Consider the following 23,463-nt stretch of genomic DNA (forward strand, 5'->3'; position numbering starts at 1 on the left):
CAGTTACTACCCATTGGTAGTAACTGTGCATCATACATATGTATAACCATGTTGTTCTCACATTTCTTTAATTAAAATGTGAATTTTCCTTTTAAAACCCCAGTCATGTACATCGTTTTCTCTGAATGCATCCATACTGTCCCTTATTCATTTTGGGTGCCGTGTGGTTTTTGATAACTCTTAGAGAAGTGGCAAAGTACATATCACATTTTATAGTAGTGGTATTCAAAAGTATAATTGTGTTAGCATGTTTCAACATAAAGGAATCCTGTAGCACCTTTGAGACAGAGAAAAAGTAACTTCTGGCATAAGCTTTTGTGGACTCTAATCCACTACATCAGAATCAGGTTTCTTTTTCCCTATGTGCTACAGGATTCTTTTGTATCTTTTAGTCACATTTTAATGCTTTGTCACTATGTCATGGTCCTCTTCTGGAGTTTTGTAGTGCATGTGCCCTGTCTGCAGAGAAGATGTGAATAAAGGATATACGAAACAGAGAGAGAAGTCTTTCATTGCCATACTCCACAGACACTCTTTTCCACTACTTGTGTTATTAAAGATTTGATCAATTTATGATACTCTTGCACATGTTAACCATCTTGCTAGTTTTTTTCTGCTGCTTTAGCAGAAGTTACATCACAAACCCATTTCAAGGTTCTTGTTGTTCATTTTGTTTTGGCACACCATTTCAGAATTATCTGAGCACAGATGGATACACAGAACAGATTTGCAGTTGTGCAAATGTGCTGAAAGGAAAGGAGCACATATGTATGGGAATGCAAACATACACCCAAACAAAATGGTATGATGGGATTGAGTTAAAATGAAACTAGGATATAACAAATATTTTTTGAATAAATTGATAGGCTGCTGTCCTAAGTGGATTCAGTTAATGTGAGTGATATTTACTTCTGAGTAGACATGTACAGGATAGTACTGTACTTATCAGACTACACATGATGGCAGTGGATAAAATTTGTTTAAACCAAATTGTTAAAAATTCAGATTGGGTGGGCATCTGTTTAAGAACAAAAAGTACCTTGATGAGGGGAATTGACTCTAGTTTTTACTGTGGTTTAACTTTCTCAAGCATTTTTCTCCCTGCTGGATTTACTTTTGCTAATAGGCACACAGGTGGGTGGAAGAAGAAATTTCTGGCAATATATTTCAGGGAGATAAATTTGGAATAGTCAAACTTACTTCCTCTGTGCCTTGCTTTTGCTCTTGAAATCATCACTCCATTATTGGCGATTAGAGGTTAACAAACATATCTGCTGCCATTATATGCCATTGAAGCATTAGTCACAACATTACTTGTACATCATCCTCAAAATCAATACTTGTTATGTGTGAACTGGGAGATCAAAATTTGTGCATTATCTGTGTCAACTAAGCTGCATCCATTTTTATGCAATTTCACAGCACGCTACATTTAGCGTATGATGTGTTCATACTAATTTGCACAGCCCTGTATTATTCTTGGCAATAAACTCTGTACCTATTGTGCAAGATGCTACGGTGCATTGAAGAAAGTATGTGGAAAAGCTGGGTAGAGAGCATGACAATAAGTGGAAGATGTTCTGGGCTATACATGTGGTTGAGGAAAGCAGTTGCTGGTATGACGAGTCTTGGATTAGTCATGCCACTTAGGTTAATTTTTTGGAAAACTTTCTTTAGTTCTGTGGGACTGCATTTTTAAAAGATTATTCTGAGGGTTTTTTTTCTTTTTCATCTCTATTGTTCTCTACATCATATTTGCAAGTTTTTAGGTTTTGAAAATATTTGAGTTCTGGGGGGGGGAGCGCAAAGTAATTATTCATTAGCTGTGATGGGAATGTATGGCTTCCTCACATATAGCACATGATAATATACTAGAAAAGGTTTAGGAGTCCAATCATATCTAGCAGCACCTTTGAGCCAGTGTGGTGTAGCGGTTTGAGCACTGGACTTAGAGACCAGGGTTCGAAACCCTGCTTGGCCATGGAACCCCACTTGGGCAGTTGGAGGCACACAACAACAGCTAACTCAGGGTAATCCCACCCAAGTTGTAGGGCATTATAAGTGGGAACAAAATTCCCAAGTCAGCCTTAAGGGTAGATGTCTCCCGCTCCCAATCCCTCTTACAAAAATTCCAGCCAGCTTTGAACGTTATTAGTGTATGGTATATTTTGACAAGTTTTTCAAAGTAATGTTTTTACTTCAAGATCATACAACTCAGCTGAAAACATTTTCCCTTTAAATTCTGTGGAATGCATGTTTGGCTGCTCCAAAGAATAATAAGAAGAGGAATAACATGCACCTGTCTGTTTTTCTTTTCTTTTCTGAGATTTTGCTTCCTTTCTACATTCACATTTTCCTTTCAGTCAAAGAGGCGTAGCTGAGAACACTAAACAAATAAGAGAAAGTGCACATAGTTTAACTTGAGCCAATTAAAAACAAGGTTATGTGAGAACAGAACTCTTGTGACTACCATAAAGCCAGGCTAAGAGCTTAAATAAACATCACATTGGGGATTCATGATCAGGATAAAAAGGGAAAAGGAAACAAAAAGAATTTAGAGGGTAGATTATATTCTGCTATAATGTTTGAAATGTCTTCTTAGTGAGTAGCAAAACATAATGGTTGACCAGAGGGAACAGTCACTTTTTAACATTTTGTTGAACTTTGCCTTCTGTCACTTCACTTACTTATGTGCTTGTTCAATCTGAAATGCCAAGTGAACTCCTGCATTTGTCAACCTTACTCTTGCTTTTATTCAGATATTATGGAAATTTATTCTGGTACTATGGAAAAAATACAAATTTTGTATCTTGCCTCTCTGTACAATATATTTAAGGTTCTTACTATAGGAGTGAAATACATAATCAGAGGGGTGGGAAGTAAAGTGCCGTGCAAAACTTATGGCGCTATATAAATAAAAACTAATGATAATGATAATAATAATGGGAAGTGTGCAGGAGTTTTTCAGATGTTGCAAATCTACCATGGGTCCAATGCTGGGAGAAAGGTGAGATATTAAATAAACCCCAGCTCCCAGCGTTTCTCACCATTGGCTGTGCTGGCTAGAGCTGCTGGGAGTTGCAGTTCAGCAACATATGGAAGGCAGCACAATTTCCACTTCTAATGTAGAAGCACAGAGATTAAATAAATCTAAAAATTATAAAGAAATAACAACATAAAACATATGAGTAAGAAAATTTTATTATTAATAATAATACTTTTATTTCTTACCCACCTCTCCTCACGGCTTGAGGTGGGTTACAACATAGTTAAAACACAATCATTACATAAAATACACATATTAAGCTGCATCTCTATGCAATATTTATATTACAATACGTAAATAAATCCTTGCTGGGGTAGAGTGGTTCATACGTCTTTTTCTAAGAGCAAACAGTGCTAGGACAAGTTGTTCTTAGGAGGCCACACCAGTTCTTTGGTCTTGAATACCTACTTACCATATTCTGGTAATGTGGGACCAGAGCAAGGGCTTAGCAAAATAAAGCTGTCACCATGCTTATATAGGTAGTTGTAAAGGTTAAAACTAGCACATTGAACTGAAGCTGGGAACAAATAGGCTGGCATTAGGTGGATGTAATGTGGTCTAATTAACTGGCTGCGATCAGGGGTCCAACAACTATGTTTTTCAATTAATTTAAGCTTCTGAACAGTTTTCAAGGGTGACCAGTACCTAGTATATTACACTAATCTTATGTCAAGGTGACTAGAAAATGAATAGCTAAGTTACGTCATGAGAATAGGCATGACTGAAATTGGTATGACATGGGCAGATTTAAGCAGTGTGAAATCACTATGTGAACTGTATTCTTTAAAATGACTAAAGATCTTGGAATTCAAAGATATAGCCATGTTAGTCTGTAGAATCAGTATGTAGACAGATCTTGTAGCACCTTTGAGACTAACTGAAGGAAAGAAGTTGGTAGCATGAAGTTTCGTAGACTTAAGTCTGCTTCCTCAGATGCATTTGGTGGAGTGGAAAGCCCAGGGACAGAGAAAGCCTAGCCTAGGATGCCATTAGTGTCTGTCTGTTCATCACATCACTCTCTGTTTCCCACACTCATCTATTCTCAGGCTAGTTTCCTCTACCTTTGTTCATCAATGACCATTGTTAAAACTGGGCTTGCCTCTTTGTTTTCATACACAGAGGATTCTGAATTTGAATTGACATTCTCACATACTAATGGCATATATGTCTGTCCCTGGCTTTCCGCTCCACCAAATGCATCTGAGGAAGTAGACTTTAGTCAATGAAAGCTCATGCTGCTAACTTCTTTCTTTCAGTTAGTCTCAAAGATGCTACAAGATCTCTCGACAAATAGATTTTGGAATCATTATCGTCTAATTCTTTGGACTTCTTGCTCGTATAATTAGTACTAGTAGAAAGCCACTGCTTGTCCCCTTGCATTGGAACTTGAACTCACTTCCAGGGTGGCCATGCCTTTACATTTTTCCTCTTTGGCACTGCACACCCATTCAGGGATGAGGCTGTGTGGTGGTGGTCCTGTCCGAATGGCTCTGTGTGCTTGCACTGACTCAAACCTTTGTCAAGGATTTTGGCAAGCAAGTCAGTTTTAGAACTTTCCTATGAGAAGAAGGGGGAGAGCTCACTGGTTTTGCTTCTCTTGCCAATTTTTGAAGCTACTCTGCTAGCAAAGAATATTGTCTGAGGAAGCTGAGATGCTGATTAAATTGCAGCCCTTGTAGCCAGAAGGGGTGGTTTTGGAGTGGGATTTTGAGGTTTTTTTTTTTTTTAAATAGTGTCAACATAAATACAGCTGTTTTTTTAAGTCAGGCAGATTAGCACATCTGTTCTCCATGCCCCACTTTGTGGGTCCAACAGAGCCATAGCATCTTAATCGACAGAAGGTACGGTTTATGGGGGAAAGTGCCAATGTCATCTGCTCAGAATGTGAAACAGGCATCTTGCAATTGGAATGCAATTTAAGTAGTATTTCCAAGATCATTTATACATGTTTTGCAACAAAACAACATTTGTAAATGCCTGCCTTCTGTGTTAGCTTATCCTTAGCCACTTTCCCATCAAGCACATTGGATTATTCAGTGTTTTGTTCCTTTGTTTCTATTGCAGAATCCTCACAGTGTCATTTTTTTGCAGGGACTGCAACACTTTGTACTTGTAAATGCCTTTGTAAGAGATTGGTGCCAAGAGATTTGGTTAGGCTTCTCAGCTGGGAGACTTGTCACTGTAGCAAAGAAATTTTCTGGCAGTCTCTGACGTGCATATATTTCTATGTGGATGTGACCTTAAGATTTGGCTATGAATACAATTTCTCCTTTGTGTTAACACTTCCCTCCTGCCTTCCTTTTTGAAATTGGTTTAATGGGAATAGTCAGGAAATAAAATTTCATAATGGATGAACTGATAACTCAAGAGTCATAAAGTATTCTGCTCTTAAATTCTGAGGTCCATATTGCTGGAATACAACAAAATTAAAGTAGAGAGAGATAGTATTAGGACTGCTGGTAGTCAAGGAGAATCAAATTACACTTGAATTAATTGTCTTAATTTTCGGTTCAGGAGAATGGTCGGAGTGGCCTCATATTAGATGTAGGACTGGAGAGATGTCTGGAAAATGCCCCCTCGAAAAGAGTCAATCTGGATGTTTCCCATCTTGATCCCATTCCTTGCTCAATAATTGCCATGGAATATTGATATAGATATAGCTTGACTCTTTTGTGGGGCATTTTCCATACATTTATCCAGTCCTGCATCCAGTTTTTACTTTGATTAGCTTTACATATTCTGAATATCCAAACATAACCGATGTGGTTGTATTTAGGTTAATGTTGGAGTTCATTCTTATTTAATTGCTCTTAAACTAGAATTTTGACATCAGTCCTGTTGGTATTGTTAATTTGTTAAATATATTTAGTATACGTATTTTCCCCTTCTGGCATTTTACCTATACAGTACCTCGTTCAATTTTGTATTTTTCAGGTAGCAATTTCATGTAACTTTTTCCTTTAGCCATTTATAAACTGATCCAGAGGCGAAATCCTGTCAGTGCAATAAACCAGGATAACTACACTGGTGTAGGCAGTTGTGGCAGGAAGAAAAAAGGCCTTAGGCATTGCAGCTATGAAGGAAGTAAAACACTGGACAAATAGGGTGCTTAGAAACAGGAGGTTTCCTCTGCTTTTTCTGGCTGCCACTGTGCAACTGTGGAAAAATGTGCAAGGTGCTTGTGTAGTGCATCAGCAGGATTCCAGGTTGAATGCACAAGGTAGTATGTAATGTTAAAGCACTTTTGACGGTTGATACAGAGCTAGAACAGATGTAAAACAAAATCAAGATTTTAGGAACGATGAGTATAGGGTCAGATTTGATCGCTTTGGCTTAAGTTGATTGAAACAAGTATGTAAGCATTTGCAGGACCTAATCCTCTATCCTATTGCCACCCTATTTTCTTTGCCATTCCCCCAACCTAGGCGCGTTCCGGACAGGCCCTATTGGGCGCTGTCGTTATGCGCGAGGGGCGGCACTTCCTGATGCGCCTTGTCCCTCACATGTAATGAGGTTGTCAAAATGGCGGCACCCTATACAGATGGGCGCCGCCATTTTGACATGATGGACGCCTAGCGTCTGCACGTCTCGGCGCCCTTGTGATGCCGGAAGGGTGCCATTGGCACCTTGCGATGTCACAACGGTGCCACAAGAAGAACCCGCAAAAAGCGGGTTCTTCTTGCTGCTCTGGGGAACCGCGTGGTTTGTCTGCTGCGGTTCCCTTGCACAGCAAACACGGGCGCTGGCAGACCACCTTTTTGGGTGGTCTGTAAAGCGCCCTAGTTTCTTTTTAGATTGTAAGCCCGAGGACAGGGAACTGTCAAATTAACAATTTGTAAGCCACTTGGGGAGCCTTTTTTGCTGAAGGATGGGATATAACTGCTCTAAATGGAGTGTCCTCTTCCTGCATTGATATCTCTCCAGACCATCTTAACTGACAATAGAAGTAACATCTGAGACAAAATGTCACCCTCTGACTCTAATATCATCTCTTTTCTTCTCCTATACAATTTTTAACAATATGTTTTCAAAATAATTAAATAGACATTCTGAGCATGCCTATGACTGCTTGAAGTACATTTAAGAGTTTATCTAGAAGGGGAGATAGAAATTCTGACTTCTGACTGAGTGAGAAGAAACACATGAAAGAAATGGTGGGTGAAGGAACACTTCAGCTGTCAAGATGAAAATACGTTCTCTGTATAGGATGGCCATTTACTGGCAGGATCCAGCCCCAGAGCAATTTTATCTTGCCCCATCAAATTTTGGCAAAGTTGGCGTTAAAATTTATTCAGAGTTTTTCTTCTAAGTAAAGCACATGTTCACATTGTGAGACTTTAATGTTGCATTGCTCTTGTATTTTTTATGTTGTGTTACAGCTGTGTACACCATAACAATAAAATCTTATACTATGCAACACCAGCTTTATTATGGAACCCACCCACTTGTTAGTGGGTCAGTTTGTAAGACAAAATATACTTCATTCCACTACACACTATATGAAAAATGTAGCTTCCACGAACATCCAGTTTAGCCATACCTGTTCTTAAATAATGCCTGCCATCTTCCCTTTGCTCCTGATCTCAATGATAGTGTCTTATGATTTCCCACAGGCTTCATCCATTTTCTCTTTACTGATAAAAACTTCTCCATTTGTCAGATTGTTCAGTTCCTGAGAGAGGATAATTGAAACAGTATGAGAAGTTTCCCAAAGCCTTCCAAAGTCTTCCTCCTAAATTCTTCTCTGTTCACTAATTTAAATATATGATGGCTGCATCTCTCTCTGCTCTCATGTGCTGCCATTACCATAGGTTCTCTAATGTAACACTTTTCTTGGTTCATGTAAATAATGCCTTCAATCTCCAGATTAAATTAGATAGTTGCCACTTTTTTTTCCAATCAAGGGAGAAACGGTTGAAATTGTATTACTGCATTTTTCTTACCAATCTCTCTGTATATGTTTTGTTGCAGATCCCAACTATCTCATGGCTAATGAACGCATGAACCTGATGAATATGGCTAAACTGAGTATAAAGGGCTTGATTGAATCTGCTCTTAATCTTGGGAGAACATTAGACTCTGACTATGCACCCCTTCAGCAGTTTTTTGTAGTGATGGAACACTGCCTTAAACATGGCTTGAAAGGTGGGTGTGAGACAACCTTGTTTGTTTGGGTTTTTTGCCCACAATTATTGAGTTGAGATTATTCTCTAGTTTGTGGCCTTCCATCATTTAGGTAGACATGCATGTTGAGATAAGGTTGTTTTGCAGTCTTAGCAAGTTTAGACTTATGGACGTAGATTTCCCCACACCATCCAGATCCCCATAATAGATTCTCTTGTAAGAGCAACTGAGCGATTATGTATCATTGGTAACAGTAGGATAAAGAGCAAGCACTCTCCCCCTGCCAACCAGGGAGCAGGACAGATAATATCCTGGATAAGTGTACTCCTGGCACATGTTTATCCCCACAGGTAACTGATTTGATGGCAGTTAGAGGCATTGGAGGATGTGTGGTAGAATTGTCTCTAAGCTGCCTCCTGTTTTATAGAGCTGTTAGTGGATCTTCATGGAATAATTGTAAATATAGAAATAAAGCTATCTTCTATCATGTATATCACTGCACAAAGATATTGTTAAAAGTCAAAGAGATGGACAAGTATGCAAGCGTAATAGCAAGAGATGGGGAGAAAAGGAAGAGAAACCACTGGATTTGTTCTTTATTGCCTGCCTGCCTTCCATGCACATGATTCTTTGTCTTTAAATAATTATGCTGTTCATGAACAAAGTAATAAAGAATATATCATAACATAGGATAAGAGCAATGTTAAGGACCAAGTTAAGTTATTGAACAGCTCCTGGCTTTGGAAATATATTATTTAAATTTTTAATTGTTCCATATAGTTTTAGCCGATTTATAGATGTTAAGTTCCAGTATAAGAAATAACGGTGTTTCTGTCTAGCCAAGAAGACATTTCTGGGCCAAAACAAGTCATTTTGGGGACCTCTGGAGTTGGTAGAGAAGTTTGTCCCTGAAGCTGCAGAAATCACAGCAAGTGTTAAAGACCTGCCAGGGCTGAAGTAAGTGAAATCTTTGTATACTGTTTCAACAAGATACTGGTCGTGTTTTGTCAGATATGCTGAAAGGCAGTTACCATCATCATGTCTCATCCAGCATGCAAATGCCAGCTTTGTTAGCTGTCTGTAGCCTACCCTGTTTCATGCTTCTGCCGTCTTTTCTAGGAGGAGGTGTAGAGAAGCAGAAGCAATATATGTATATGTTTTTCTGTTTGTAGATTTTGTGAAGTTAGCATGGGAAGTATTACGTGAAGGATATGTAGTAACATGTTTCTTCAGTCTCACTCTCTGGTTATAAATATAAAACTTAAAAAAATAATTAAACCATTTTTAAAGTTAGAACAGTTAAGAGTTAAAATAGAATATGTTAAAAATACAAACCTTAAAATTTAATTAGCAAAACATTCCCAGCCCTTATCAGTCTGCAAAGGTCTGCCGGCACAAGACCTTTTTACCTGCTGCTGGAAGGACAGGAGCAATTGCTTCTTGATTACTTCCTTTGTTAAAAAAAAGATTCTCCTAGGCCTAAATTGGAAAAGCCTCTCGCAGCTCCTCCTGGGCATTGGGAGACCAAACGTGTGCTTTTGAAAAGTTTTGAAAAAAAGATTTCAATCCCTGTGTAAAGGAGAGCAGGAGGACTCCAAACACCCCCTTTTTAAAACCCCTGAGAACCCCAAGGAGCACAAAAATGGCCCCTGAGGGGGTTGCACTTGGACCATACTTGATGACCTGAGTTTAGATTTCGTTGTAACTGATTTGTTTAAGAAGCTGGTGTCTGGCAGAAGAAGAGACTCTGTAACTGTCAAATATCAAAATATTAGGAAACCGTGGGTTCCCTTTATCTTTGAATTATGCCAAAATGACAACTCAGTGTGTAGCAACAGCAAAACAGGAACATTTAGTATTATTGAGTGTTTTGAAATTATAAATGTCACATAAATTTGTGCAACTTTACCTACAGTGTTATGTCTGTGTCTGTACAGAACGATAAATCAGGGTTCTTTGTCTCATTTATTATTCACAAGTAAAGTGCTGGTGTGTGTTGTCCAGTTGTCCCCACTTAGTATCTCCCAGTAGCAGGAATGGCTACAATAATCAGGAAGTTACTAGGAAGAAATAGTTTAGCATTATGTCTGAACTGGGACTTCCTGCTTTCCTAACAAATCAAAATCTTATGACATGGTTCATATTTATCTGCCAATTCCTCCCTGATTTGGGAGCAACAAGCCAGTAGTTTTGAACATAATGCTAAGCTTTCTCTTTGGGTGAGTTTATTGTTTACTATTGCCATTGCGGTTAAAGGGTGAACCAAATGGAAGCATCTGGTCAGCATACACAAACATTGTGCTTGTCATTGATAATACAGAATTCTCTGCATTGCATGATTATTATTTGTTATTTGATGTTTTTAATTTGTTGCCTGCTTTACTTTATTGAACCCTTTCCTGTATTATTATGTGTTATTTATATGTATTATGCTATTATTTCTTAGATTGTACACCATGGGCAGGTTTACTTTATCTTTTTTATTGTTTGTATGTACAGCGCTGTGTAAATCTACAGTGCTATATAAATAAAGCATAATAATAATAATAATAATAATAATAATAATAATAATTGCTTACTTTTTTGTGAATTCAGCCTGTTTGTCCCTACTGAAAGCCAGTTGGATTGACCTGGAGAAGACCAGCTATCCTCCTGTCTACATCAGTGACAAGGAAGTTGTGGCAGTGATTATATCTAACAGCATTTATCTTTCTCTTTCAAACATAGGACTCCTGTGGGTAGAGGAAGAGCATGGCTTCGCTTAGCGCTAATGCAAAAGAAGCTTTCAGAGTACATGAAAGCATTGATAAACAGAAGGGAAATTCTCAGGTGAGTGATTTATCTTTTCTTGACACTGAAATTATAATTTCAGTAACAGGATTCATGACATAAACCAGTACTTTAGGCATCTTCTTGGTATGCCTTTTTAGGCATGACTTGAAACCATAGCTGTTCTGGCACTTCTATTTTTTTAAAAAAAGAGCAACATGGGTAGACTGCAAAACATCTTGTTTAGAAACCTGTAGCCTGAGGTAGCTCAATGGGAACTGAAAGGATCATTGTGGACATTATGTCCAAATTATACTGAGAGGTAGTGTAAAAATTACAGGCACTGTAATGGTTCAGTGTTTAGGAAATCACTTGAAATTACCCTAAGTACGGTAGACCATTGATGCCTCTGGTGTGCCAGATTGCCTCCAGGGATCCCTTTGGTAGTAGGAGTTAGTAGTAAGAAGTGGCCAGCACTTATTTTCTTTTCTTTACATTATTTGTATTATTTATATATCACCATTCAGCCAACCAGGGTTTCTGAGCCAATGCAGAAAAGATAAAACTTTTAAAATAATATTGAAATAAAATAAATTAAAACCTTAAACCAAATTAAAATACTCTTTAAAAACTTTTCAAAAATAGTCTAAAGATAATGTTTTAAAATAATTTGAAGCAAATGATTAAAACACATACAGCCATTTTAAACCCAAAAGGCCATGCACAGCAACACTGGTTTAGCTGCCCACCAAAAGCTCAAAACAAATGAAGCCAATCTAACTCTCCTTGGCACAGAGTTCCACAGTCATGTGAAAGCCCTGTCATGTGTACACAAACCCTCGTTTTGTGAGATATTGGGACACACAACAGGGCCTCCGCTGAAGATCCCAAATCTCAGGCAGGCTTGTATGGGAGGATGTGGTCTTTCAAATTCTCTGGTCCCAGCCCATTTAAGACATTTTAAGGTCAAAACTAGCACTTTGAATTGAGTTTGGAGATGAAACTTAGTGCAGTTGATGTAAGACTGGATATTATATGGTCTCTAAAATGCACACCTGAAACCAGTCTGGCTGCTACATTTTGCAGCATCTGAACACCTTTCAAGGGCAGCTACAGATAGTACACATTGCAATAGTCTAATTAGGATTTAACAAAGGCATGAAGCACTGTGGCCAGATCTGCTCTCCTCAGGAAACGGTGCTGCTGGCACACCAGCTGAAATTGGGCATGCTGTAGCCACTTGGCATTCGATGAGCGGCACTGGTTCCAAGAGCACACCCAAAGTGTTCCTATAGAGAGAGTGCAATCCCATCCAAAACAGGCTATGATCTATGCCCAGTTTAGCTTTTGTACTGACAAGCAGCACTTATGTCTTGTCTGTATTGATCCTTGATTTATCCACTCCTTTACCTCATCCAAAGAACTCAGGACTTCCAAAGCCTCCTTCGCATCAGCCAGATGACCCAGAAGGACTTCATGATCTATGGTAATGAATCTTGCTGAGAGATCCAGCCAAACCAATAGGAGTGCACACCCCCGTCCAGGTCCCAATACAGGTCATCCACCAAGGCAACCAAGACTGTTTCTATTCCAGCCTATGAGGCTGTTCAAGGAGACACTGGCTCAGTACCTCAACTGTTTTTCCTGGTCTTTGCCTTCTGCCATAGGGCAGATGCAGAACAAATGAAGCTGTGGCTAAATTATATATCTAGAGGATCTACTTGTCCACACACTGACTCAGTCACAAAAGCCTTTGCTTGTGACATCTGAACAAGCACTCTTGCTTTTTGAATTTGAGGTAATAAACATCTATTATAACCTCATAGCTTGTCAGTGCAGAAGAACCATAATGGCATAATTACCTTAGCTGATGGGTTTATTTAAACATGTGGCTTCTACAAAAAGCTCTTACTATGCAATCATCTTGATCATTCACAGAATTTACTGGCAATCCATATGGTGTTATGTTTGTCTTTTCCCACTTCTTTGACTTTTTACAGAGCAAATGACAGAATAACTGCATAGTTTCTTCTGATTAGTGATGCTACCTGTCTGGAAACATCCTCATTGATTTGACAAACTTTCAATTTATATTGCAGTGAATTTTATGAACCTAATGCCCTCATGATGGAGGAAGAAGGTGCCATAATCGCTGGCCTTTTAGTAGGCTTGAATGTCATTGATGCAAATTTCTGCATGAAGGGTGAAGACTTGGATTCACAGGTGCTGGATATTTAGTCAGTAGTTAATTGTGTTCTCTTGTTGAGTTGTATTGACTAGAATTTAATAAAAAGCCCATTCTAAATCTAAATCTAAATGTAGTAGTCACACAGGCTTGCACAACATACGGCCCAGGGGCCACATGTGGCCCACCAAAGGATTTTGGGTGGCCCATGAAGATGTGGAACGACTTCAAGGCTCCTCTGCCACTCAACCTTCTCCTGAGGAAAGGGGTATTTGTGTGGGAAGAGGAGGGTGGGCAAATGCTTGCCCTGCTAGGCTCCTCCACTGTTCAGCTTTCTCTCGAGGAGAAGGCCAGGTGGTGGTGGTAGAGAAGGAGGACAGGCAAATACTTGCCCCTCAAGGCTCCTCTGCTGCCTAGCTTTCTACCATGGAGAAGGTCAGGTGGTGAAGGAGGAGGATGGCCAAACACTTGTCCTGCAAGGTTCCGCTGCCTTGTTCCTTTCTCCTGGGGTGATGGCAGAGGAGGAGGACAGACAAACTCTTGCCCTGCAAGGCTCCTCCTCTGCCCAGCTTTCTCCTGAGAAGGCCAGGAGAAAGAGGGGGGGAAATGCTCCCCCCTGAAGGCTCCTCCATCATTTGGCCTTCTCCCAAGGAGACGTCTGGGTAGAGAAGGAGGACAAGGCTCTTCTACCACTTGGCTTTCTACTGAGGAGGAGGAGGCAGAGGAGGAGGAGAATGGAATTAATATTAATTCTAATTGATTAATATTAATTAATATTATTAATTCATTAGTATTTAATTAAAACCTATCTGTGGCCTGAAGAAGTTTAGCCTACAGTGTGCCTGCGCTATAGGCGGGTGCCCCATATGCGGCTTCCTGCTTACGTGGAAGCATGTGCATGAGCCTCATTCAATTGAATGGGACTTGAGCATGCACGTTTTTTGGCTTGCGCCGGGGGGGGCGAAATGGACCCCTGCGTAAGCCAAGGGACCACTGTATTTTAATTTTGGCCCCTACCTACTGCCAAGTTGTTCAGGTCTATAAGAGCTGTTTGTGACACTTTTGGCTAGTTAGTTAGTGGTTACTCCACAAAATCAAATATAATTTCCCTAAATTCTTAATACAAAGCTTTACACAGTTGTCTAGAAAACATTTTCTTTGGGTCGGAGAACTGAGAATTAACATACAGATGATACCTAAACCCTGTTTACCTGTTCAATAATTTGAGCTGAAACATAAAGAAGGGGAGATCCTTAGTCCTACCGCTTCCATTACTGGTCTCCATATGTGGGTATAGGTCTGAAGAGGAGAGCCACCTCAGTGCATGGTGGCTTTTTAGATGATCAGGTATCTTTTTTTTCAGGATTCCATGTGCAGAGAAGGCTTTCTCTGTGCTATCAAATATCCAAATATGTATGTTCCTCCTCCTCCTGTTTTGACTTGAATTGGATTACTGTTTGCTTGTTGTGGTTTTAATTTTTGTGTTGTTGGCACTTGTCAGTGAAGAGGAATTTTATTGTATGTTGTTTGTAGTGCATTTTATAGAGCATGCCTTCAACCTCACTCTTATGTCCTTTTACTTGTGGTTGCAGTCTAAAACATGCCTTCAGTTTCTTTTCCTTTGTTCTGCTTTGAAGTGTAGGAGTAAATGAAAACAGAAAATGAGAAATAGAGTGTCAAAACTGTCTGAAAGCATGTGTAGGAAAAATGCATAGTTAGACCTTTAGAAAATAAATCATTATATTTTAGGAAGATTTACCTTTTTAAAAGAACATGCTCAGTTTCCATTCTTTGTTTGTTAATTTCTGGGAATGTTGTGAAACAAAGAAAGGTGATGGCGGGTGAAGGACTGTAAGAACTTGTGAATACAATTAGTGACTTGTAAGGGTTCCAGGATCATAAAGCTGCCTTCTCCATGACTTCTAAAGTTGTGTCCCCTATAATGAAGTCTAGAATCCTGCATATTTAGGAAAGTTAATGGAGGGTTGCTTCCAGCAGTCTAGATTCTTTGCTAGTATATTTTATTTTATTTGTGGGCACAGGACTAGAAAGGACAAATAATGTTATTTACAAATAAATCGCAGTAGGTTATCTTACATTTTCTCTTCCTGTATTCTTATTTGAAAATTAAGAGAAATGAGTTGGTCATTATTATGTTTTACATTATGATTTACCTGTTAAATACTAACACAGTTCCTGTCTCACCTGGATAATTTGATTTTACCTACAAGAAGTACATTGATGGCTTAAAATGCTGTGTATGTGTGCCACCAAACTGAGGAATTCACTTGCAAGAATAGTATTTGTGCACCAAACTTTCCCCCAGTTATTTTCTTTTCTAAGCAGCTGTGCCAAAAAAGGAAAATATTTCAGATTAGAAATACATTGAGATATGTGTTACCTGTTGAAGAAGGGAAAACAAACCTCAGCTATCTGATTATTTCCCATATCTTAAGTTAGGCAACATCTGTTCATAAGAAAATTTACATGTAAGAAGAAATCTAATTGTATTTGACATGAAGTATTACTGTGTTTTGTTGTAGGTTGGGGTTATCGATTTTTCAATGTACCTAAAGGATGGGAACAGCAGTAAGGGCAGTGAGGGGTAAGTGCTCTTCTCCCCTTTCCTGCATTAGTGTTTCAGATGGTTTTGTGAAGCTGTGTTTTAGTGGAAAATAGATTTCACTTCTATAATCTTTCTACAAGTTATACTCCTAATGTGCAATCACTATCATCATCATCATCATCATCATCATCATCATCAATATCATTCTATTTAACAGTAGTTTAACAACAGTTATTTAACAACAGCAACTGTGTGTTGTATTTATGTTCTGGCTGTCTTGCAAAGAGCTCAAAGGGTGTACACGTTTTATATGGTTGTTGTCCTTCCCACTTTGTCCTCACAACAGCCATGTGAAGTAGTTTAACTTGAAAAACAATGGCTGGCCCAAGATAATTCAATACATTTCATGGTTCAGTAGGAATGCATTTCTGTGTCTTCTAGTTCTGGGTTGTTGCCTTATTACAAGTCATTATACAGGGGGCCCTTGGTATCTGCTTGAGTTTGGTTCCAGGACCCCTTGTGGATAGCAAAATCTGTGGCTGCTCAAGCCCCATTAAATACAGTGACATAATAAAAAGGTGTTCCTTACATAAAACAGCAAAATCAAGGTTTGGTTTTGGAAATTTTTGGAATTCATATTTTTTTTTAATATTTGCAAGCCATGGATGGTTGAATCTGTGGATAAAGAATCTGTGGATATAGAGGGTCAACTGTATGTGAATTCAAACAACATCAAACTCTAGTCTATCTTTTGTAAGCATGATTTGATATAATATCTGGTTCTTCTTGACAGTCTCTGAGACTCACACAAATGGGTCACTTGCACAGCACATCTCTCAGAACCTTCTAGAGTTAGGCTATAAGGATCTGGCAATAGTTTCTTCCACCCTCCATGTGCATTACGAGTGCACTTCCCACCTAAACCCTTTTCTATTTTGTCCACTGCAGCATCAGCACTGATAAGAATAGTTCTTGAGCTTTTCTTCGGATATTCTTGGTTTTTGACATAAGCTTTGTGGTTACCAGCATCCCTTATTTTCCTTATTCTCTGTGTTTTGGCTTGGTATTTTGGCTTCTTGTGTTCTTTGTTATTGGACTGTAGACTGTGGACTTTCCTGACTTTCTTTATATCTTAGAAGCTTGGCTTTGGTATTTTCTGCTCTACTCTGTTGTTCGGCTATGCATGCTTTTTGGGGCCTCTGGCCTCCACCAGTTCCTTCAAGATGTGCACTTCTTGCCGGGGTGGACATTCAACGTGGGCAGTTTAGATGGGAAACACACTGGTCATGCGCACAGAGAATGGGAGACGCTGCTGCCAAAATGCTTATATCCTTACTGTAGAAGGTTCAGAGAGATGCCCTCCATAGGCAACCTATTTGTGTGAGTTCACAGATGACCATTCAAAGAACCACAGTTACAGGTACGCAACCTGTTAATTAAGCTATTTCTTTTGTTAGCTCTTACTGAGAATAGGTAATAACCTAAAAGCAGCTGTTGCTTTTTTCATAGTTACATAAATATAGAAATTCTGTTTCTTCTTCACCCCCATAAGTTGTGATTTGTAATATTTACCTACTGTTGGTTAATATTCATTGTATCCTGTCTCTAGAGATGGTCAAATTACTGCAATCCTGGACCAGAAAAATTATGTAGAAGAGCTCAATAGACATTTAAGGTAAAGAGTGATTTCTTTCAGATTATGATCTGTAAAACAGGTGGCCAAATAATGAATTCTTAAGTTTTGGTATAATTTCTTTCCTTTGACAGTGCCACAGTCAACAATTTGCAGGCAAAGGTTGATGCTTTGGAAAAATCTAACACAAAACTTACTGAGGAGGTATGTAGAAGTAAAATAAGCATGCCTTTTGTTCCTGTTTGCGAAAAACAAGTTTTGAGCATTAGGTGAATTAGGTGTGATAACTAATAACTTTATAAAACAAAATTAGGCACTTTCTTTAAAGATACTGGATAGTATGCTAGTTTTGGCATACTGAATAGATGTCCCATGATCAACATAAGAGCTCTTAAAAATAAGTTCCAGACATTTTACTTTTAAAAGATGCAAACTGAATGACTTTAAGTCTGGGCTATGGTATGGATGCCAGATGGAGAACTTAGCAGAGACCCACACCAGCAAAATACAAATACTAAGACTCTCCTGAATAAGTCATTCAGTGCTACCTAGTTGTTTTGGACTGTGTTTTGTAAGAATATGAGTATGTACATCTTATGGGCAGGATTCCATGGTGGACTTAACCCTCTATGCATCCAAAACATAACTCCCTCTTTGCTATGGAGGGCTGGGAAATCCTCTGAAGATGGTTTTCAGGCAGCTAGGGAAGGGAAGGGAATGGAATTCTGTTACAGTTTGCCAAGTGCCATGTTGGATTTAGGCCTGTGTGCTCTTATAAAGGTGTATGGAAGGTGAGCAGAAGGTGCAATAAAATATTGTGGATGGACCTGTCAAAAAAGACACTTTGCTTTGTCATTGAGTCAGGTGCATGGAGGATTATGGCAAGAACATTTTGAATTTCCTTTTGACTAGTGACCATTGAGAACTGTCAGAATCAAAATAATTCTTGCCGAATCCATAATAGCTTTGTTCTACTGGCCATCCTCTGTAGCAGTAACATTACACAGGAATAGCATGCCATTTAGCTCATCATGCAGCAGAAGCTCTTGGGTCTCTCTGGTCTAAGTCTTCTTCTTTATCCAATACATCATACTGGTTATATGGGTACAACCGTTTAACAAAACACTACTAAAAATGTATCAGTAGATATCTGATGTCGTTTGTTTGTTTTTTAAATGTTTTCAATTCTTGTTGGCACACCCAGCTTGCTGTTGCAAATAACAGAATTATAACACTGCAAGAGGAGATGGAACGAGCAAAAGAAGAAAGTTCATATATTTTGGAATCCAACAGAAAGGTCAGTGACTGTGTGTGAAACATCTAGTAATTGCAGAATGATTTCTCCTTCTTCCCCTTTTGTCACATGCATAAGTTGCAGTGTGGTTCATATGCCTCCTTTAATCTGTAGGCAGCTTGGTTGTTGTTTCTGCTCTCTGCTTGTGACATGCTGTTAAGTGTTTTGTTTGTATGTGGATGGGCAGATGTGATGAGAACACATTCTGTGGTATTAGATCCTTCCATAGGAATTGGACTCAATTGCTTTTTGGGCTCTCATGATGTACCAGTTTATCCAATTTAAAGACAGCTTCTTTGTAGAATAAATTCTTACTGGTGCTATACCTCATGCTTCAGTTTCTGTGGCAGTCTTAACATATATGCTATCAATTTCCTCAAACCCTAAATACAAGTGCACCTAAATAGAGCAATGAGAACATTTGCCTTTTAAGACATTTAACATTTGCCAAATGTAGCCATAAGGAGAATTGCAAAATTCGTATGAGTGCAATATTTTATTAGAACAGTGAAAAATATAACAAAAATAGGCATGCTTTTGAGTTCTCCAGATTTTTAATCAAGCAAGAAGTTATAAAAAGTAGGCTGGGTAAAAGCAGGGGGCGAAGGACTTGATGGTGTTTTCATGATCACACTCAAAATGGAATTAAGGAAGAGGGGCTGTTGACATCAAATCTATGCTATAGCCAGTATATGATTATTTCAAGTTACATCTGGAGCTGACCCTAAGACCACCAGAAGAATGTATGGTAAAAAAAAGTTTGATCCCTCACTTTTGAACATAAAAACATCCAACCTCAAAACTTCTTCCTGGGCTAAGATCATTGTTACCTTTATTGGTAGAAAACAGAGAAGGTGTGTACTTTTCATGGAAGTAACTTTAGGTGCTTGGCTAGGTGAAAAAGTCAAGAGATGTGGAATTGATTAGCTTTACTTAATAGCTGGAGGAATGAATCCTCAAAGAATAAATTTCCAGCCTCTGGTGATATAAAATCCTTCCAGTGTATGATCCCAATATTATATGGCTAAATTTGGTACTCTCAGCTCACACAAAAGGTACAAGGCAGATGTGTTAGCCATAGCCCAAATCCATATTTAAGCCCATATGCTGTTGTTGACCTATATCAGTGATGGATTTTGGAATTTATCTTGTAAATAACATATGACTTTTGTGAAAGATTTGGCAGTCTGTTTATATGTTAAAAATCCATTCTGTGAATAAATAATCTTACAGAATTTGGGTTACAGGATGAAATCTCCTAGTAATGTTTTATTTGTGTGCATTTCATATCTGGATTTACTTTATCATTCTGAAGACGCATGTGTCAGTGCATAATTACCTTGTCTAGCTTCATGTTTCCCAGTAACTACTCAGGTAATATTACGCTCATCCATAACTCTGCACAGAGAACAGATAGAAGTGGCATTTTTCAATCATTGTAATATTTGTTGAGTAACAAAATTTACATTCTGTTTGCTTTTCGGATCTCTTGATGAACAGCAAGCACCTAAGCAAGACAGAACTGCAGATGGACAAGCTCTTAGTGAAGCACGGAAACAGTTGAAGGAGGAAACACAGCTGCGGCTGGTATGTTGAACAACTTACTTGTCATTTTTAGAAAGGCTGTTAGAGGAGACGTCCTGGGTTTTATTCTGTACAGTACTTTTTCATAGTGAAAGAAAACTAAAATAATTTTTGATACTACTCAGGGCAGAGCTATTCCACCACCAGCTGTCTAGGAGACAATGTCATGTCAGGTAGATTGGCACACATCCCTTTGGCATCAAGCAGCTCAATTTAAGATCAAGCTGGTAGGATCTTGCATCATAAGCATTTTTCCTGCAGAATATTGGTCATATTTGTCACAATAATATTGAGTTTCCATCATGTGAAATGCTTTCATTAATTTTTAGAAGATTGTAAATATTAAAATGACACACAAGAAGCTAAGAGCCATAGCAGTTATTGTATATTTATGATGACAGCTAGAAAAAAGACCAACTTTTGAAAGAAAAGATCAGTAAGCATTTTGTGAAATTAGGTGTAGATGATGGAGCTGGAAGTCTGGATCCAAACTGGCCCCTCTTATGGTCAAGAATGTAAAATGCAATTAGAAAGAAGGCACCTTGTTAGAAAGTGCCTTTCTGAAAGAAAATAACAAAAAGTCAGGTTTTTTTCCTCTTGACATGAGAAAGAATTTACCTCTCATCATCTGTACTAGAAGATTGGTCAATATAATGCCAAAATTCAGTGCTTCTCTGATAAGATATATTTGTTCATAACTTCCAGATAATGTATATACTTTGGTATGTGCATGTGTATATGTTTTAGGATGTGGAAAAAGAACTTGAAGTGCAGATTGGAATGAGACAAGAGATGGAACTGGCTATGAAGATGCTGGAAAAAGATGTTTGTGAGAAGCAAGATGCACTGGTGGCACTCAGGCAACAACTTGATGATCTCAGGGCCCTAAAACTTGAACTTTCTTTCAAGCTCCAGGTAAGGTTGTTATTTGTCATTATCCCTATAGAAAGAAATATACATAAAGAAGAATTCCATAAAGTTGTACAACAGCCAGCTTGGTCCCTCCTTGGTAGAGCAGTTATCAGAACACCTCTCTGTAGAGACTCTTACTAATTGTTTTCTCAAACTGTGTTCCCTCTTTCAGTTTTCCAACCCTGAACCATCTGGGCTGGCACAGATATAATGGGTCTGGGCAATTTTTTGTTTGCTACCTCCCAACATTTCTTGCAAATTCTATTTTTCCTCTCCTGAGTCACAGGGCCTGAACAAACAGGCCAAATGAAGCGGCTCCAGACCAACCCTAAGGGGCTGGAAGCCACACCGAAGCAATGCTCCAGTCCTTAGGACCAGAGTGTAGCTTCCAACCTCTTAGGACCCGTGCGTCATTTAAACAGCACACCTCCAAAGTGGCCCAAAGCTGCTACATTGGATTTGTCTGTCAAGGTCCATAGTTCTGTGAAAAGCCTTTAGTGTTAACCATGTTCAGTTTTCAATTAACTTGGGATATTTCAGCCTGTCTGTTTCGGGCCTAAGGTAACATGCTGTACCTGTGTTTGAACTGGGACTTCAATTCATGTCTCTCTGAAATAATGATAGTTTTCTATACTTCCAGATCTACACTTTGAAATGGTGACCAAAATTCAGTTTCTGCATCTTTCTGTCAGTATGTTAGTTTCAGGGTATTCTCGAGTGACACTGTCATACAAATGAATGCTGCATACACAGGAATGTTATGAATGAAAATGTTATGTGTTGACACTGATTTAATCTGAACTTACATAGCTTGACTAAACTATCATTAATATACTTACTCTAACATAACAAGGAGGTGATCTTTGACTATTAACTTTGGCCCAGTACAGACCGCCACTTTGCAGCAGCCTGGGGCTGAAATTAGGGCTTGGGAGAGTGGAGCGTCCGCATCCTCTGTGCTCTCCTGGTGCCACTTTGGGCACATGCGCGCTCTGATGGCATGCATGCTGATGATGTGCCTTATGTACTGCATCCAAATGGCATGGTGCACAAGAGACATCACTGCACTGCCCCAGGGCACTGATGGCGCCTTGGCAGCGGCGCAGAAAGGAGCTGTGTTTTGCAGCTCCTTTTTGGAGCAGATCATTGTCGCATCTGTGCGGTTTTGGCGGCAACGATCCGGAGGAGAAAGGGGCAGCCTCTGGTCTCCTCTTTCTTTTCATCTGTACAGCCCTTTAACAATCATCCCTTTTGATTTTTTTCCTTGTACCAGCTTTCCCTGAAACATGATAATGGGACCATGTTTCATTTTGCAGAATGTTTTATTATGTTAAAAATTATATTTTTATAAGGAGATAGAGGGATGGTCACTCATTTTTATAACACCTCCAAGGGAGCATGGGATACCTCTTTCAGGCCAAGAGCCAAATTTAATTTCAGCTAAATCCTCGGGGGCTGCTCTCCAATGACAGGCAGGTCCAAAAGCAAAAGTTGAACCAAAAACAACATATATTTTGGCTTAAAGTTCTTACTGGCAGAAGCAAAGGCTTAGAAGAGGCATTTTACTCTTTTAGAATAGGGAAACAAAAACTATGCAATGTCTAGGGAACTGTTACAGTGATGTCAGAGGGGAAGAGGACTGGCCATCTGAATAATCTCAAAAGGGCCATTTTGGAGCCCAAGAAGAGCCCCATGTCCTGAGATTACCCATCCCTGCACTAAATAGTGCTGTATCTAATTGGGGGGAAATGAGATCCATCATCCACGGGAAATGGATTAGTTACATTTGGATAACTACCATCCTGTGTGATCTAATATTTTTAAATGACAAAGAAAGAATCATGATGGATATATTTGTGGAAAAGCTGATTTTATTTAAACCTATGGCCCAACCATTATCAGAATAATATTACATTAATTTTCCTGTGTCTGAACTTCTTTAAAAAATTCAGCCCCCCCCCTTTCTGTTTCCATCCTGTTCTTCCATGAGTTTCATATCAATGTATGTTGACAGCGATACCATAGTTTAATTTTGAATGTGTAAATATTTGTACAAATAAAGACTGAAACCTCAATTTTCTGTACTGACTTCTGTGGCTTTTTGCCTTGTAGAGTTCAGATCTGGGAGTGAAACAAAAGAGTGAACTGAACAGCCGCTTGGAGGAGAAGACAAATCAGATGGCTGCCACCATTAAACTGCTTGAACAAAGGTAAAATTGAAAATTGCTTATTCAAGCAAAATTATAACTCTCTCTTGTGTTAATTTTGTGAATTCAGATACTCAAATATTTGTAGGACGTCGGAAAAAGGAGACTAAACATTTCAAACATAAGGCAAAAGGCCCAGTACC

At 38.9% G+C, this 23,463-nt stretch overlaps 1 protein-coding gene across 9 annotated transcripts in view; it reads left to right on the forward strand.

Moving 5' to 3' along the window:
* RUFY3 (RUN and FYVE domain containing 3) overlaps window positions 1–23,463 on the forward strand; it is a 62,230-nt gene that overhangs the window by 24,683 nt on the left and 14,084 nt on the right. For all 9 annotated transcript variants that reach the window (XR_006104249.1, XM_042470261.1, XM_042470259.1 and 6 more), the window contains 11 exons: window positions 8,018–8,191; window positions 9,010–9,127; window positions 10,898–10,999; window positions 13,039–13,162; window positions 15,668–15,729; window positions 17,300–17,365; window positions 17,458–17,527; window positions 18,528–18,620; window positions 20,118–20,204; window positions 20,949–21,116; window positions 23,226–23,323. Coding sequence is in view for 8 of the 9 variants with exons in the window: in XM_042470261.1 (XP_042326195.1) it covers window positions 8,018–8,191; window positions 9,010–9,127; window positions 10,898–10,999; window positions 13,039–13,162; window positions 15,668–15,729; window positions 17,300–17,365; window positions 17,458–17,527; window positions 18,528–18,620; window positions 20,118–20,204; window positions 20,949–21,116; window positions 23,226–23,323 (1,162 nt within the window). In the remaining variant the exon portion in view is untranslated. The remainder of the gene's footprint in view (window positions 1–8,017; window positions 8,192–9,009; window positions 9,128–10,897; window positions 11,000–13,038; window positions 13,163–15,667; window positions 15,730–17,299; window positions 17,366–17,457; window positions 17,528–18,527; window positions 18,621–20,117; window positions 20,205–20,948; window positions 21,117–23,225; window positions 23,324–23,463) is intronic.

This window comes from Sceloporus undulatus, chromosome 5 (assembly GCF_019175285.1).
Source record: "Sceloporus undulatus isolate JIND9_A2432 ecotype Alabama chromosome 5, SceUnd_v1.1, whole genome shotgun sequence".
Classification (NCBI taxonomy): domain Eukaryota; kingdom Metazoa; phylum Chordata; class Lepidosauria; order Squamata; family Phrynosomatidae; genus Sceloporus; species Sceloporus undulatus.